The following is an 18472-nucleotide window of genomic DNA, read 5'->3' as shown; positions in this document are numbered from 1 at the left end:
ATACGGTGTTGGTCTCTGCAGATCGTTGTAAAAGAAACGGCGGCTGAAGCGGCCGACTCTTCGCACTGGTAAATTGCGATTCCGACTGTACATGCATGGGCTGTTCCCACGCTGTCATGGCGCGGGAAAGCGCCCTTGTACGGGCTCATCCTTTACCGCATCTTCGCGACGCTATCACGCAGATTTCGGTGCGAATATAAGGCTTCAGCATTTTTGTGAACGCGGCGATACGGTTTCTTGCTACGCAACTCTCAATCCAGCGCGATTCATTAGTGAAAACATAAAAGCGCGTATGCAGCACTACTCGGGATTCAGTTCCAGGCGGTCAGGCCGCAACCGTGGGAGCGAATCATTCGAAGCGTCTTTCATACAAGAGAGCTACGGATGATTAGAAGGTTATATCGTCCTCCTCCTCCTTCCGATCGGTCTTCTTTTTCCTCCTAAACTTCTTCGCCGAGTGGTCGCCGCCTTCCGCTGGCGCGCTTGGAGGCCACATTTCATGCTTTCGCTTATCTCGGTCCCGATCGTTGATTCTGACACGGGGTAGCTGTTACCAGGTGGGGAGGCAGCCTCTGCGCACGATTCTCGCACTGGTTTTAAAAGTGAGTGCCGATCCTTTGCTCAGGCCCACCGCGGTGTTCTATAGTGGCTGCGGTGGTCGACTATGCCGATCCTATACGAAGGTCGCGGGATCGAATCCCGGCCACGGCGGCCGTATTTCGATGGAGGCGAAATGCTATAGGCCCGCGCGTTTAGATATTTAGTCACACATATCTATAGGTGCACGTTAAAGAATCCCATATACGCTAAAGTTCTGGAGCCCTCCACCACTGCATCACTCATAATCATATTGCGCTTTAGAGACGTTAAACCTCGATTATTATTATTATTATTATTATTATTATTATTATTATTATTATTATTATTATTATTATTATTATTATTATTATTATTATTATTACCTAGTGGCTAAGGTACCCGGCTGCGGACCCACAGGTCGCGGGATCGCATCCCGGCTGTGGCGGCTGCATTTTCGATGGAGGCGGAAATGCCGTAGGCCAGTGTGCTCGGATTTGGGCGCACGTTAAAGAACCCCGGGTGGTCGAAATTTCCGGAGCCCTCCACTACGGCGTCTCTCTCATAATCATAAGGTGGTTTTGGGACGTTTAACCCCACGTAGCAATCATCAAAGCTGTTATTATTATTATTATTATTATTATTATTATTATTATTATTATTATTATTATTATTATTATTATTATTATTATTATTATTATTATTATTATTATTATTATTATTATTATTTGATTTACTTATGACCAGGGGCACGGAAGCAGCGACCCGGCGCGTCGGAGTGCCGACTGTGCGCGCGGCGTCCGTGCCGCAGTTTTGCCAGCGGCTTTCGCCCCTACTACGACAGGCACGTCCACTTCTGGGAAGGCGGCTTCTCCGCATGCGTCGCACGCTATCCGCTCCCGCCCACTTTGCGCTCTCTCTCGCCACGAGTGCCGTCGTTCGATGTGGCCGCCGCTCGTTGGCGGCGACGTGGAAGAGGAGATCCGGCACGCGTGCTCTTGTTTGTTTTTGTTTCGCCCGACGCCCCGCTTGGCTGAGTAGCGGTGATCCCGTGTGTGCGCTTCGCTGAGATACGCGTCTGTGATTCGATAGAAAACGCAGTCCAGTAAGTAAAACGAACGAGCGAGCAGTGGAAGGATATCTTCGGGCTGGCTTACCAGAAGCGATTTTTGGGAAGAAACGCGCGCGCTGCAGACCCGGCCTTGATCGGCTTCTAAGTCGTCGATCGTTAGATCGCGATGGGGGCTCTGCTTAAGCGTGGACTGTCCTCGGAATCGCGAAAGGGTCGCTGAGCGATGGGCCGATGTCCAAATAAGCGGACGGGGTTATTTTTTTGGGGCCGCGTTGCGGGGAAGCCAGCGGCGCGCAGTTTTGCTATTCCGAAGGTAAGGAAAACGAGTTGGAAAACGGGCCGTGTTACCCAATTTGTTTATTTTTTATATATACTGCGAGGGCGCGGCGTGCGTCGAAATGATTGTTTTTCGCTATTCGGAACACCACGATTCTCACAACCGCGGCGACGTCTGTTCACGTCCGCCCCTTGCGCTCTCCGCAAAACGAAGGTAGGGCGTTGGTCCCGGGTTCGACCCCCGGACCGAAACATCCCTGCGGATTTTCTTCTGGTTTCGTGCTACCGGCGCGTGGCTGTCATTGTCCAAAACGAAAGACAACCCGCCGTGGTGGCGTAGCGGTTGTGATGCTCGACTGCATATCCGAAGCTCGCGGTATCGAATACCGGCCTCGTTTCGATGAAAGCGGAATGTTTAGAAGTCTGTGTACTCAAATTTAGGGGCGCGTTAGCGAACCCCGACGTTGTCGAAATTTCCGGAGCCCTCCGCTACGGCTAACCTCATAATCAATCGTGTCGTGGTTTTGGGACGTCAAATCCTTACTGTTATTAATGTGCAAGGCACGTCGCAATTATCATTTCCTTTCGAACGCATTGCGGACTTCTTGGGGTGGTCATTTAACATCAGTGTCTCGCGCCTGTGCTTTCTGCAAAGTGAAGGACATTGTGTACATAGTATCGTTGCCGTGTATAACATCCTCTCTTCTCTGTTGTTCACTCACGCGTAGAGCACGTGACCGCATCGGACGAGCGGTTGTCATGGTGATTATGTCGCGCCGATACCTTGTGCGTGACCCGACCGCCGTTTGAGGCCGTGCGTGCGCGGCCGCGCGACTTGGGACCGGGGTACTGAACCCGGGGCATCGATCCGCGTCAGAAGTGACCAACGCCGCTCCGCGCGGGCGACGTAAATCATTTGGCACCCTTACGCCAGACAGGAGCTACCTTCCCCTGCGTCCACTTGCCCTCTACAGCCCAGACCGCTTCGTTATTACTTCAGACATTGACAGGCAGAGCACTCCGTGCCGCTATCCTCCAGTCCCTTGCCTTCTAGCGGACGAAAATAGCGTCTGCACGGAGCGCCTACAAGCGATACCACGAGAGAGCCGCCAGAAGCCGAGAAATGAAAGACGGCAAAGCGAAAAGTGGCCAGCGGCGATGCAGATCAGTCCGCGTTGCACGTGTTCGCCCCCTAAACGGGATTGCGTGAGCACTTATGCAATGAGCGTTATTATAAGCTCCGCGGAAGGCGTGTGTTCGTGCGGCTCATGCGGTTCTTTTATTATTACTTTTCGTTATAGTTGCCGTTTCAGTACAAAAACCGACGGCTGAATGTCCCCTTTTTCTCTGCGGAGCCCACTCCGAGTTTACCAAGCAAGTCCACTGGCATCTCGTGCAAGGAAGTCTCGTGTTTGTGGCTGCTCTCAAGACCCGCAGGCTTTCGCAGCAAGAAAAAAACACTGGGGGGGCTTTCATTTAAACTAATCACCAGCAAAATAAACCATTAGCAAGACCAAGCCCAGGCCTCAGTTGTGTCTTTAAATTTTTTTTTGTGTGTGTGTGATTTGGGGATCAGGAGACTGTTTTGCAGTTAATGGTATATCATAACAATTCATTTGTTGATAGGTCATACAAAAGGTTGCGTCGCCGCTTGTTAGTTCAACGTGGCATTGTTACTGGAGCATCAGCTCATGAGAGAAGTGACTCATCAGTGGTTTGTGGAGTAATGTATCGGCGTATGTTTGGGGAAACATGTCTCAGATGATTAAACAATATGTCTTTCTCTTTTCCTTTCTCTATTCCGGGGGCACTTCTCATTAACATACCCGCCTTCTCCTTTTCTTTTCTCTTGCTCTTGAAAAATAAAAACAATAATGTGGCCCATGAAATGCCGATGAATACTCATTATCGATCTCTGATTGCTGACATTGCAAGGCTTTGTGTATAGATTGACTGACTAAATTCATTGGCACTACTTATAGGTTAAAAAGCATATGGAACAGGATAATCCTAACATGAGGAATGAAAAAGAAAGAAGGTTGAGGGAAAGAAGCTTAACATGTGTGTGGTCTTTTCAAATAAAGAATTTCACCTGATCAATGCCTGTTTAGAAGTGAGATCCTAAATCTGAGAGTTTACTTTTATTCACAACTTTAGTAAATACACATCATTTGCATCCATCTGTTGACTAATTACAATGCTTAGCCCATGTTTCAACCAAGCACAGTTCGCTTTACTAAACCGTCACCAAACTGTTTCGAAAGTCAAGAAATTGTCAGAATCATGAATCTATTCTCATAATGCAGAGAATGTATAGAGGCATTCATGTTCTTTTTTCCTTTTTGTTAAATATTAGCTGGTAGCCAACTTTTTCCCAGTCGGTAATTAACCACAAGCTTCATTAAGCTAATTTTACTTTGTGTGTTGCAATGTTTTCTCAACACCAAAAACTTGCCTTTTTTAGAAGAAATATATTCAATACCAACTATGAAAAAACAACTTTAAAGAAAAATCTTTTCAAAATATGAGCACAGTTGAAGGGTTAGTAATGTTATGTCACGATGTTGATTGACATATTCAGAGATCTTATGATTGCTTACCATATTGAGCTATTTTTATGTTGCATACCAAACTAATGCCACGAAAATTGCAAGGGTGCTACCTATATCGACTGTTTGCCTAAGACTTGCTGCCAGCAAAATCTGCTAACACTGGCGCTTTATTGTGGCGTTGGTACAAACCAGGGCTGCGATTTTATTGTCGCTGTTGTCCACTTTGTGCAGTGCTTCGGAAAATCACGTCTGGCCTTAACACTTGCATGTTGACAGTAGATGCTCTAGACTTGCATGACACTGGATTGCTTTTTCGCTGATTTCTTGCTTTGCCGTTGTCTGTGCTTTCGCTCCAGCAGAGCCGCCTGACTGTGGCTGGGAGTGTGTGATCCAGAAAGCATGTGGCTCTCGCACCAGAGCCTACCGCTGCTGCTGCTAACGACCCAGCGCAGCGGTGGCCCCTGGTTAGGCCGCCACAAGGACGCCTGCCATGCCCCGGCTTCCCCCCTGTTCTCGTCGCCTTGGCTGTGTGCGCTGCCGTCCGCCAGCCTACAGAACTGCTCTGGTCGCTCAAGGCACATGGCAAGCCGTGAGTGGCGCCCTCTCACATTGTGTTGACTTGTGTACCTCGTTTAAATAAAGGGTCCTGATCCTTTACGCTACCGGTTTGTGTCAGGAGGCTCCAAAAATGATGTGGGCAAATTTTACATAACAGCATAGTAAGAAAAACACGAACACGGTTGTCCGTATTTTTTCTTGTTTATATTTATTTGTCCATGTGTTTTTCTTACTGTGTAGTTTATGCAGTAAACTAGCGATAATTGAAACTTTGATAATTCATACTTTTGGTTAATTCAAACAAAATTCAATTTTTTGTTCGTCCCCTCCATTCTTTCAATGTACTATATAAAAACCTCTTAATTGAAACTCTTATTCAGTTAATTCGTACTTTTTGTGGTTCTATACCAGAAATATCTGCTACTTTCCCACTACCATTTAATAGTAATGAGAAAGCTTACATAATACTAACAGTCTAAAAATGAAAAATAAGCGTCTAAGCCTTTGAAAGAAAAAAGATTTGCTAGTACACAAATGTTTGGAACGAAGCACACACGTGGTAAACCGTGATGCTTCTCTACTGGTATAGAGCTTGAGCTTTGTGCTGAAGGCACATATAGCAAGGAAGCAGTTGGCAATTCACAATTTCTTCAAAAGGTGTGATCAGCAGTGAGTGGCCGATAAACTTGTGGACCTTACAACTCATTTCTATTCATTGCATGCCATTAAGGTTTAAAAATGCTTAAAAATTTTTCAAGTCTGATAAAATGAATGCCTAATTATAATGCGTGATGTCACCTCACCCACAGTCATATATCTGAGAACTTCTGATAATTCAAACTTCTTGATAATTCAAACAAAATTAAGAAGTCCCTTTGAGTTTGAATTAACGAGGATTAACTCTAGGTTAAGGTTAACCTTAAGAGACAAGAAGAGAGCTGAGTGGATTAGGGGACAAACGGGGGTTAAGGATATCATAGTTGAAATAAAAAAGAGGAAATGGACATGGGCCGGGCATGTAGCGCGTAGACAGGATAACCGCTGGTCATTAAGGGTAACTAACAGGATTTCCAGAGAAGGGAAGCGGGTTAGGGGGAGACAGAAGGTTAGGTGGGCAGATGAGATTAAGAAGTTTGCGGGTATAAATTGGCAGCAGCAAGCACAGGACCGGGTTAACTGGCGGAACATGGGAGAGGCCTTTGTCCTGCAGTGGACGTAGTCAGGCTGATGATGATGATGAACTCTAGGTTGCACATATATTTTAACCGCCCCTTTGCTTATTTTTGCAATCTGGTAACCACTGAGTATGCTTTGTAAGTAATTCTCTTACACCGCGTCACACCATGAAAGCTGGAAATGTGATGAAGCACAGTTGTGCTGGCAGAATAGAATGAAACATGAAATTTGCACATGCTATTTTGACCATCCCTTGGCTTATTTTTGCAAGCTGGTCATTGCCGACTATGACACTAAAGTAAGGCTGTTGTGTGTGCATCACTGTGTGAAAGCTGGGAATGTGATGAAGCACTTATGTGCCGACAAACCAGAATAACAAATCAGAATGCATTCGCATATGCTGGTAACCTACAGACGCTACAAGTAATTATGCGTCAAGAGGTGTTCTACCTTGTGTCTGAAGTGCCAGCATTTCATACCTTCCTGCGACATCTAATAGTTTCATTTATTGTCTTAACGTTTGACATGCATGCTTTGTGCTGGCTAATTCCTTTACTTAACGTTTGACATGCATGCTTTGTGCTGGCTAATTCCTTTTCTGGTTCGTTACGTGTTCTCACGCGTTTCGTCACTGGGGGCCAAAAAAAAAGTGAAATTGAGATCTATGCTGATCATTTTTCTGGAACTGGAGGAAATCGGAGTGCACATTCTGATTTTGATTGTCACACTTACGTAATTTTGCTTTATTAGTTGCTTAAAAGTGTCATTATTTTTTCCCTCATCCTCTTACCTAGATTATTGCTTGAGTTTAAAGTACAGCCGAGGCCACTGTAACTGTGTGAAAGCATATAGTATTTGTGATCAAGCCTAATTTTTGTTCTTGCTGCATTCATTTTGATGAGTCTCGCCTCGTTTTCTTAATGTCCCGCAGGTCGTGAGATTGAATCTCGGCTGTGGCTGCTGCCTTTTCGATGGAGGCATAATTGCTGTAGGCCCGTGTGCTCAGATTTGGGTGCACGTTTAAGAACCACAGGTGGTCAAAATTTCTGGAGCCCACCTCTACGACGTCTCTCATAATCATATGGTGGTTTTGGAACATTAGACCCCTCATATCAATCAGTCAATCAATCAATCATTTTCCTAATGTTTCTCGCACTCTGCTACAAAAAGTCTTTATGATTCCCACCACCATTTTTAAATAGCATTGACATACTTTACGGCACCTATGCCATCAAGTAATTTCTTGCTTGCCGTACAAACAATTTCAAAGATAAATTGTTTTATCCCATTTCACGAATAAGTAAGCCTCTTTTGCGCATACATTTCCATGATTTATGTATCTAATAGCACAGTAGATTTTGTGACAAAAAGAGCTAACAAACCGTATGCACAGTTTCCATAATAATATATGCTTCCTGGTAAATTTTGAAAAACACTGTATTGCTCAGGTGATGAGGGATACTGCTGCTTGCTCTACATAGGTTTGCTTTAAGTTGGTTGTAGACTTCTGCCTTTGCAATAGGCAGACTCAATTTCTGTGATGTAAAGTGTTGAGTGTCTGATTAACAGTTGCTGCCTTCCAGAGAAGCTTTAGCCAGGAATAACTTAGAGAGATGCAATTTTTATAATAGTCGCTATGTATATATGGACTGTAGTCGACGATTTTTCGGGCTAAGGCTAAAATAAAAAAAAAGATGTGTGTATGTGGCATACCCACTTGCAATTTGTTCTCTGGAACAGTAGGCAAACGCTATTTGTTTGAGAAAGGGCAAAGATTGCACGAAGATAAATTTCCGCCAGAGATAAGAAGCATCGAGTTGCACTTGTTCGACGTGCATGGCTAGCAGGATTGGTAATCTCTATGATATCACGCAGTCCCTCTATGCCTCTTCAGCTAAAGTATTGCACGTGCCAGATATGGGTAGTTTTTCCTTGGTTTTCTGTTGTTTTCTGTAAAGCCAATACCGTCCCTGGTTTCTTTTTTTCTAATTACATCAAAACTGTGTTACCAACCTTGCTTTATGTTTTGTCTTTCCTCTCAGGAGCACCTTCTCTCAAGTATCGCATGTGTGTGATTTCGAAAGGCAATTTTTTGTATACACAGGAAACAGTGCTGCAAAACAGGGTGGAAAAAAAAACACAAATCACTGCATTTTCGTTTTGTCACATCTTATTATACTGTTTCCTGCATTTAATCATCAACCTACCAGCCCGAATTTGCGCCCATCTGCAGTTTTGTGCGCCACAATTGTCATTGTCACCTGTGGTGTCATATCATATCATAGATATGATATGTTTATCATAGATATGAGGAAGCAGCAGGCCCAGAGCCAGGAATTTTTTTCAAGGGGAGGCCCACTTCTTTAAGACATTGAAAAGCTTCTATTTTCTTTATTTGTTCTCGGTAATACACCCCTTTATCAGATATTATTTTTGAAGGGGGGGGGGGGGGGGGGAGGGCAGGCTAGGGCACCCTTCTGGCTATAGGCCTGTGACCTGTCTCTTGCTGTCAACCTGTCTCTTGCTGTCAATGTTGAATATACCTTCTGTTTAGCATTTTCACATTTGAATAAAAAAAATAATGACTTCATAGGCTTAATATAGGTCCCACTGAAAGATGTGCTTATCTCGGTTTCCACAATAAGCAAACGAAGCACGTATTTGCCATTCATACAACTCTGCAATACGCAGCCTCGGCATTGCGAGGGGGGAACTGTTCACGTGAGTGTTCCGTGCTTGTTGAGGGGTGTCAAGATAAGAACGACTAGGGTTTAGCAATCCACTCATTCTTGTGGCAACGTCACTGCAGAACGCGGTTGTCAAAAAACTGTCAACACCCTTTCAATCTCCTCTGCCTCTCCGAGTGCAAGTGCTGACCATTCTTCGAACAAGCTGTCACCCCATGCACAAATGACAGTGCTGGGATCTATGTGTGATGCCTCAATCTGAGTGCGCTGATAACGGGCAGCCAGCGGCACCGGCATCGGCTTTCGAAACTGTTATCGCCCTTTTATCAGCCTCAGGCTCGCGCAACTCCAGTCTTTTGCCTCCGTGCTCTGGCCGAGTGCGGTACGTTGTGCGAGGGTAGTCTGAGGAGCCGTGCGTCTTGTTTTGGTTTCGTTTGTGCCTTCAGCTTCGTGTGAATTGGATATCTCCTTTGTCTCAGTCTGTTGGACCGCACGCGAAAACAATGTTGTTGGGCCAGGCCTTGGTTGAGCTGTTTCGCATCATAGCCGTGACGGGACAAGTGATATCAAAGCAGTCATTCAGGATGGTTTACAGACTTCCTGCGAAGCAGTCTTTTATCTACACCACAGTCGGTCTCTGGTTGCTACTGCTACTGAGTGAAGGTACTTCATTCATGTCTGTGAAGGGTCTTAGAATTTCTTTGATCGCTTAGTCATGCTTGATGCTATATGTATGTCACCTTCAAGGCAGTTTTGAGATGTGGTCAGATAACATAGCACGATTTTCCCCGGTAGGCATCAGTTTTTGTTTAGTTTCTTTTTCTTGTTTCTGAAGCTATATACATCTGCTGAATGAATAGAGTTCAGGCATAATTTCATGTGAGATAAAAGGCATCTATATATATATATATAAAAACACTCCAGGTGAACTTGAAGTGATTGTGTAATTGATCATATGCTTACATGTTTTACTTGTTTCTATGTTCTCATTCAAATAATTGAAATTACAGGTGTAGTAAATGTAGTAATGCCAGTAATTTGTATTGTAAAATGAAATTTGAAATGAATATTAAACTAAATATTAGTTGCAGTCAATTTATGTTACCTTCACCAATTATTTTTGTAATGTGCTAACAATACTATGTTTTGTTTCTCTATTCTATAAGTGTCATACTGGCTCGGCTCATTGAAAGTCTTGTTTTGCCCTCTCTCAAGTCAATAACATCGTTGCTACTACTGAATAGGTTCATTGGGAGCTGACATTGCAAAGGTGTTGGTAGTGTAGAAATGTCATTCACCTAGAAGAATTACTTTGTTTCTCCACATATACTGTTTTGCTACTGAGAACTCTGTGGAGATGTCTTTTTGTTGCAAATTTTCATTGTACTAAATATAAGCTGTGCCATAACTTTACCAATGCTGCACATGCAAGCCAAAAGAAAAAAAGTGGCATTTATATTATTGGTTGATTGACTAGCTGAACTTTGCATGTGTGCGTGATTGCACAGAACTAAGACTGATAAGAAGTAATTCAAGTCAAATTGAATCATTATTTGCAATACTAAGTGCAATTACAAAGATGGAGGATGACGATAAAAATTGGACTGTGAATTGATGACTTACTAGTCTGCTGCTTTGCATGTAGTCGACAGTGCAGTATTTCGTACTGAATTTGAAAAACCGAGTGTGATGGGTGGCGTGCTGCCATAGCCTATAAATGTCGTATCAGTTCACCAAGCAATTCCAGGAAGCTGTTGCACAACACTTGTGAGCTCAATGTGAAATGTGTTTATCAGTGCAATAAATAGGCCTTGATATGAAGCCTTCCTTTTTGCATGTCTCCCGTGAAACATTTATTGTATATTTTCGTCAGAGAAAATTCATAGAGTACTCATCCGTGACACTTCAGCAGACTCCTATTTTGTTTGTTTGTTCAAATATTTTTGGGCACTCTTCTATTTAGCAATCCTCTGTTTTTCATCTGAGCTTTGTTTAGCATTGCACACTGTTGGTTTGTGGGCTTTCACTAGCGCTGTTTTCTCTATCATTGAAATTGACGATGATGTCCGTTACTTAGACAAATTACAAGGGCAACACATGCAGTGCTCTTAACAGGAAACTTTCTAGTGAATGGAATTTTTATGTTACGTGTCAATTTCTGATCAGTGGCAGTGTGTAGCCTACTGTTTTGTGAAATTTGCTGCTTGAAAGTCATTAAAAAAATTTAATTGGAGTCCCCCACTATGATGCATGCACTTCATAGTCATGTTGTGGTTTTGGCATTTGAAACCTCCAGCAATGGTCATTATTATTACAAACAGGTGGTTGTCAGTTATTTTTTTTTCTTGTAAAACCCTGTCTTTACCTTGTGGTAATCTGGAGAACTTACTTGCCTCACACCTGTCTGACCGCAACCAATTCTCTAGCTGTCTGCATCTCTCTTTCGTACTTTTATCCAATGTCAAGCAGTGCATAATAGCTAACAGTATGTGCGTCTATTTATAGGCATGTCTTCTTTCCTGTTTCCATTTGTAGTGACGACAGACTGTGAGCATGGTGCATAAGTCATGGAAAAAGCACGCACGAAAACGCAAACATGAAAAAATAGGTGACAACATGAGTGGAACTGACCACTGACAGCTCTTTTTCCAGGTGAAACCAGACAAAATAAAAAGAAAAGCGAATGCTTTGAATATTATGTGGCAAGCCCTTTCACACCTCCATGGTGCAGCCATTTTAAGTGAGCCTTTTATGTAAGCAGGAGGATGTAATAATCAAGGTACTCTATGCCTACTTTATGTAAGGTTAACAACGGCTGAGCAATGCATTTATCATGTGCTTTATGAATGAAGACATCTACGATACCACGCTCCGTTCTATCTATAATTGGCGCCAGCACCTTGGTACCGGGTAGTGTGGTTCAAAAGAAAAAGGGTGGAAGAATCAATGGGGTTGAATCTTTCACTTCTATTCTGTTGTTCCTGCTCCCCTGCAGCCTTTTTTTTTGTCATGCTTTTTCTCTGAATGACATAGTACCAACTTTTCCAAGATTGCATTGTCTAAGCGTAGTACTATTTCTCTGGGGCAGATGGAGGTGAGTCGTCACCACGACCGGCCTGGGAGCGGAGCACTTCACCACTTGGTACCAGCCGGTACCTGCGAGGCCTGCGGTGGATGCCCATTCCACTGGGGCTTGGTTTTGCCTGCCTGGCTTACCTGAGGAGCCTACGCAGCAGTCGAGGGGGCGAAGACAGCAGTCCACAGCCCGTCGCCTCTGGCCTCCAAGTGCGTACAGTTTGAGTCTGTATCTTTTGTCCAGATGAAATTCCAGTTGTAGTGGCCACATTTTTATGGAGGCAAAATGCTTAAAACCCTTGTGCTAGATTTAGGCAAAAATTAACGAACTCTGGGTAGTCAAAATTTTCAAAGCCCTCTGCTACAGCGTCTCTCATAATAACCATATTGTAGTTTTTAGATGTCGTATGGAAAGAAGTATTCTTAATAGGAATCTTTTGTCAGAACTCTGTGTGAATTGGGCAGCAGGCGAGTTCAAGATAAGATTAAGGGATCGGGAGGAGATTGCGTATGCACATGTCGGTGTTCACAGGCTCGTGCAGCAGTAAGCAGTGCTTTTTTTAATCGTATCTATGTATACTCAGCATTTAACACAGCCCGCCCATACCTGGTACTCTGAAACTGTATAGTGAGGTAAAGGCACGATGGTAGTTCGAGCTGCCGTAGTATAAAAACTCTGACACCTCTACAGTCTCTGACAAGCCGTTATTGTACTAGCAGTCTGTTGTAAGCTATGTGCAGTACTCGCGAACTGAAATGAGGCATCAATTTTTTTTAGCATGACGACTGCTATCAGCAGTTGCTCGTGATAACTGCTTCATTTCGTTGCTATCTCACAGCTAAAGGCAACGTTGGGTCTGATGTAAGAGTTCGAGTCCAGATTATGCTGATATAGCGCTAACTGTAGATGGCTGTTGGAAATAACATCCCTTCTTCTTTACAATAACTACCTCTCATTTCACTTTACGTTGAGGGGTAAAAGTGCTGTTGAAAGTTCAGTATGCTGAGAATGCCTAACATTCATCATTTGCTGCAAGAGTGGGACTTCTTTAGTTTTTTTCTTCTTTTTTTCCTTTTTTTGTGTGTGTGCATGTGTTTGTTTCTGTGCAAGGGAGTCTTCTTTATTTAAAATTAAATGTATTGTGGGCATTTAAAAGACGCTTCCTTGCCATCAATTGCGACGCAGTGCTTTACACGCCTTTACTAGGCCCGGAAGAGGTGGCCAAACCAGTCACATCTGAGGCACTGAACAGACTCGGGATACTCTATAATGGATGTTATGTACAAGTGATGAATTTGCGTCTTATAAATGCCTACACTAGAACTGATTGGTTGTACTGGCATAGCCGGGAACAGAGTTGAGCTCCGTCAAAAATTTTCGGTCTTGCGTGCGTATACATGCACGAGCATACATGAAGAGGGGTACACTCCCCCCCCCCCCCCTAACAAAAATATATTCGCTGGGCCCCGCATTTGTTGTCATAATTTATTGAAGACAGATACCCATACTCACTTTATTATTAGTATGAAATGAATAACACAAGAAAGACAAGTTCTTGCATTTAGTTAGTTCAATAATAAAAGTACTTGAAATAATATACAAAACTGTACGTATTTAATGGAATTTGTAAACACAACTTCATTTTCTCGTTTCAATTCTTGAGTGCTGTACACAGTGTAAAGGAGTAATGACATCAAACCTTTGGTTATTAGGATGTTTCCCGTCTTCCCATCATAAAATGTTAACTTTATTTGCATTGTTTTTGTTTTTCATTGCGTGCTGTTATGAAGGTGTCCTTCTATCGGATGCTGCCCCTGCGCATGGCCTCTCGGTGGTGGGGCTGGGCCAATGACATAGAGCTGCCTGTGTGGCTTCGCGCACCAGTGTTGGGCCTCTTTGCGTGGGCCTTCAGGTGCGACGTGCATGAGGCAGAAGTCGAAGACTTGCGGCAGTATCGAAACCTGGGGGAGTTCTTCCGACGCTCCCTCAAGCCAGGTCTTCGACCTCTCTGTCCAGGCGACTGCGTGGTATGTTGGCACTTCTGCAAGCTGAAATGATTCTTATGCATACCGAGGCTGTTGCATGCTTTTTTTCGGGAAGTAATAAAAAATTAAGCAACGGCTGAAATTGGAAGTTTGAGCTTTTCTTGGCATTTTTAGCCAGGAATTTCTGTTTTCAAATCAGAACAGGATGTTTGCAAAGGAAAAAAAAATTTAGACATGATACATAACTTATGAGAACTTGTAAAAGTAACAGACTGGTTTGCAAGAGAAAGCAAATTTGCGAGGAGGAGGCAGAAAGTTAGGAGATCTGATAAGACTAAGAAGTTTGAGGGCAAGCACAGAATTGGGTTGATTGGAAAAGTATAGGAGAGTCCTTGCCGTGCTGTGGGCATAGTCAAGCTGATGATGGTGATGACTTGTAAAGACACCAACACACCTGTGTATCACCGTCTCTGACATGACAAATAACTTTTCTTTTAGCACAGGCTTATGTCTTGCATGTTAAAGTTCATAGTACGTATTGAAAACATGAGAATGTAAAGGTGCACTTTCATGCCAGGATTGTTCAGATTTTCAATATGAGCAAGTGTAGCAAAAGGACGTGGAAATAATTTTGGTGATTATATGCTTACGTGAAAAGATTCCTAAAGATACAGGTACGTAACAATTTCAGTCCAAGTATTTGAGCTGTAGAAAGGTACTGTACCTAAATGTAGACAGGAAGCATCAGTGGGGTTAGAGCACAGCAGAAACATTCATAGCCCTGCTGCGGTGTTCAATGGCTAAGGTACTCGGCTGCTTACCTACAGGTCGTGGGATCGAACCCCGGCTGCGGCGGCTGCATTTTCAATAGAGAAGGAAATGCTCAAGGCCTGTGTGCTCAGATTTGAGTGCACAATAAAGAACTCCAGGAGGTAGAAATTTCCGTAGCCCACCCGCTGTAATATAGATCACTCTCTTGTCAACGCATTTGACAACAAACACCTTACAATGTGAAAGCTAATGACATCAGTCAAAGACTCAATTTACATTTGAATCATGCTCACTCTTTGCACGCATGAAGATCAATGCACCTTCACAGGATCATAGCTGTTAGCCCATTAGGTGTAAGCTAGATTTTAATTGATTCAAGCTTTCTCACTTGTGAGTGATATATGAGCAAGTCGCATATGTGAATGCTACTAACTAGCTCACCCAGCTATCCTGCTAAGCATTTTGCACTTATTGATCATGTGCATAGTAGATATAGATTGCATATGGTAACTTTTTTTCTCAAAATGATGCGCGACTATGATTGTTTCCAGGTTAGCCCAGCCGATGGCACCATTCTACATTTTGGTCGTATTGAGAAAGGTTTTGCAGAGCAGGTGAAAGGCATCACCTACTCACTACCAAGGTTCCTCGGGCCTCACCCCTGGGATCCACACTGTCTACACACAAATGTGAGTGTTGCTAGCTCGTTCTGGTCACCGACTGCCTTGTTGTGTGAACGAGAGGAATGGAGAAACAGAGGTGGGCCCAGTATTTAGTAGCACCACACAAAGCCAAGGAGTTGATAGCATAGTATAGTTGATAGCAGACTTCGTTGTCTAGTGTTGGTAAGTCGTCATCTATTACTGCATTAGTGAATATTGTTCTTTGTACTGTGAATTATTAATAAACTGCACCAGAACATTGCTAAGCTGAACTTGTTGCGAAAACTTTGCCTGGTCTGCTACTGTTTCCGAGTTCAACATCTTTACGAGGGGGGGGGGGGGGGGAGCAAGCTTGTGGGATTTTTTTGTATTGAGGTGTAAACACCTGATCGATTGGTTGCTACTCTTCTGAATGTGAACACTGGCTGGCATAGCTGCCTTTTAAATTCATATGAACTCTAAGCAGGGCGGCTAAATAAGCTGGAGTCTCTCTAGGCGTGTAGTCTAGAGAGACTGTAAAATAAATGTTGCATTTTTGAAGAACAGCCAATTCCAACTGGAGTACTCCTCATCCCTCTGACGTCTGGCTAAACCCTGCTACTATATTGAATATTCTCGTGAAGCTCAGAGTTTTACGTAATCTATCTTGTGTACTCTACTGTGAATGCATTTATGGCAGTTATTGACAACAGCTCCATTCTTTTATTTTTCCTGAAATGAAATAAAGTGAGAATGGCATCGTTACTTATCTTATAGGGTGAGGAGGAGTATCACCAGAAGCTTCTCCAGCAAAAGGACACAGATTTGTATCACTGCGTGGTGTACTTGGCTCCGGGTGATTATCACCGTTTTCACTCCCCCGTGCAGTGGGAGGTGCAGCACCGGAGGCATTTTCCAGGTTTGTTGATCACCCATTTACTAAATTAACAATTCAGGGCGCTCATACTCTCAAAAACATCCTTGAAACTCCGGGAACATACTGTACTGTATTGTTGTGATGCCCTTTAAAGGAAAGTAGAGGAGGTTGTAGAATTCACTGAAACTTCCTGGTCAGCTAGAAGCAAGATTTTAGGGGTGAAGGCTTGTCTGTTGCCTGGTGTTGGCATTGCGCCGTAGCTGACGATGACGATGATGTGGATGACAACGAAGAACAAGCGCTTTCCAGACCACACATTCTCTTTCTGTAAGGTACACACTAAGGTAAGGTACCCACTAGATGCCATAACGATGTAGACAATGATGATCAAAGACAACGACTGGCTTGTGCAGTAGATGACGTCTAGATATGCTCTACGATGCATTTCTTATGACTGGAAGTAACCAACAACCGCCAGGAAAATGTGTCCAGACCTCGTGTTTGCCAAATTCAGTCTATATCCACAAAGCAGAAATAATAAAGGCAAAACAAAATTTAGTACTCTACACAACATACCAGTTATGACCAATAAACGTTGCATATATACACTGGTTTGTCATTCAATCATATACGTGAGCGGTCAATGTGACGGGTGATTTACGGTAACACCGAAGATGAAGAAGAAAAAGAAGCCGCCGAAGAGAACTTGGAACTCTCAAGAAAAAAAGAATGGACTGTCCTAACTGCTATGTGTAAATTATGTAAATATAGTCTTGTTTCTTCAAATGCCGTGACCAGTTACTTCACAAAGGGGTGCCGAAACCCATCCGGAGTACTCACCGGGACAACACATGCTACCAGTGCTCATCGGGAACATTAGAACGGAAGACAGCACGTCGCGAGGACAGCGGCTACCTTGGAAGAAAGCCAGAAAGGAAATCCTGAAGGGACATATGTCGCTGCTTTTTGCTGTGCCAGCAAACAGACCAGTCGATCGAGGTGAGCATGGTCACGCATTGTTGAAGCAAGATGAATCGTGTCAGAGCGCTGAAAGAGAAGCGAACGGCACGAGGACAGATGAATTTGTGTCTTATCTATGAAGCCAAAGCCATGATGGAAAGGGCTGACAGTGCAAAGATTTCATCTTTGATTGAACGGCTACGAGGCAACAACGCATACTTGGATACAGTCAATGCCGAGCTGGAAGAGTTTATTCCAGAGGACGAGCTCCCTACAGAGTTTGAAGCTGTGTTGACATATCCAGACGCTGCACTAGAAATGCTGGGACAGCTGAAGGCTCGGGAGTGGCAATTGCGTCAAATTCATTGTCCTACCACATCGCAGTCTCTACGTGCAAGGCCATTCCAGATGCCCGTGGATCGCACACTGCACAAGAAAATGAAGTTTCCCACTCTCCAGCTGCAGACATTTGATGGACAGCTCTACCCCTGGCCTTCTTTTTGGGAGCAGTTTAGGACCGCTGTTGAGGAAAACGAAAACCTGACAAAATTAGAAAAGTTTCAATATCTAAAGACTCTTCTGAAAAGGGACGCAGCTGCCGCGATTTCTGGGCTGCAAGCGATGGCCGAGGGCTACAACAGTGCCATCGAGATTTTGAAAAGTTGTTTCGAAGATAACCGGCGTATTGTACAGGACCATCTATGCCAACTGTGTGCTCTACCAGCAGTTGATTCTTCGGAAGATGTCTACAATCTTCGAAAGCTGTTGAATTATGTGCAGTGTCATATCAGAGGTCTGAAAGGATTAAACGTCAGTCCTGCCAGTTATGCAACTATGATGACGGATATTTTGTTGAAGGCATTGCCAACAGTTATCGTCGTTTGTTATTACTGGAAAGAAGCCAACCTAAGGTTACCACCGTCTATGACAGACAATGCAGGCTCGGGACAACAACAGCATGACTTATCATCGACAGCCACAGCCGAGAAGGAGTAGCAAGAACTCCTGACGTATTTTCGCATGGAAGTTGAAAGCCGCGAAAGAAGTGAAGCTCATAAATTTAAAGGAAAGAAAGGAGCCCGTCGACCTGAAGAGAAAAGGAACTTGAACGCCGCTCTACCAATAGCAGCGGTCTTGCAGTGTTGGTCAAAAGCTAAGGATAATGACTGTCTGTTTTGTCGGTTTACAAAGCACGCTACTCCAGTTTGTGACAGCAGTATTACCCATGAAGGAAAGTTGAAGAATTTGGCTGCCGAGAAGCGATG

The 18472-nt window shown here is 43.8% G+C and overlaps 1 protein-coding gene across 3 annotated transcripts in view; it reads left to right on the top strand.

Moving 5' to 3' along the window:
- Positions 1–18472, top strand: part of Pisd (phosphatidylserine decarboxylase) — a 48630-nt gene that overhangs the window by 19983 nt on the left and 10175 nt on the right. Inside the window, exons 2-6 of one of the 3 annotated variants that reach the window (XM_037431861.2) lie at positions 4836–5065; positions 11986–12182; positions 13764–14000; positions 15281–15418; positions 16148–16289. In XM_037431861.2, the coding sequence (XP_037287758.2) occupies positions 4876–5065; positions 11986–12182; positions 13764–14000; positions 15281–15418; positions 16148–16289 (904 nt within the window). In that variant the 5' untranslated portion in view covers positions 4836–4875. Of the gene's footprint in view, positions 1–4832; positions 5066–9251; positions 9561–11985; positions 12183–13763; positions 14001–15280; positions 15419–16147; positions 16290–18472 lie in introns of those variants that run through there. The other 2 variants (XM_075889058.1, XM_037431870.2) reach the window with 2 other exon arrangements.

Source organism: Rhipicephalus microplus, chromosome 3 (assembly GCF_043290135.1).
Source record: "Rhipicephalus microplus isolate Deutch F79 chromosome 3, USDA_Rmic, whole genome shotgun sequence".
NCBI lineage: Eukaryota > Metazoa > Arthropoda > Arachnida > Ixodida > Ixodidae > Rhipicephalus > Rhipicephalus microplus.
Note: the sequence above shows the minus strand (reverse complement) of the source record. Positions and strands in the feature narration are given on the sequence as shown.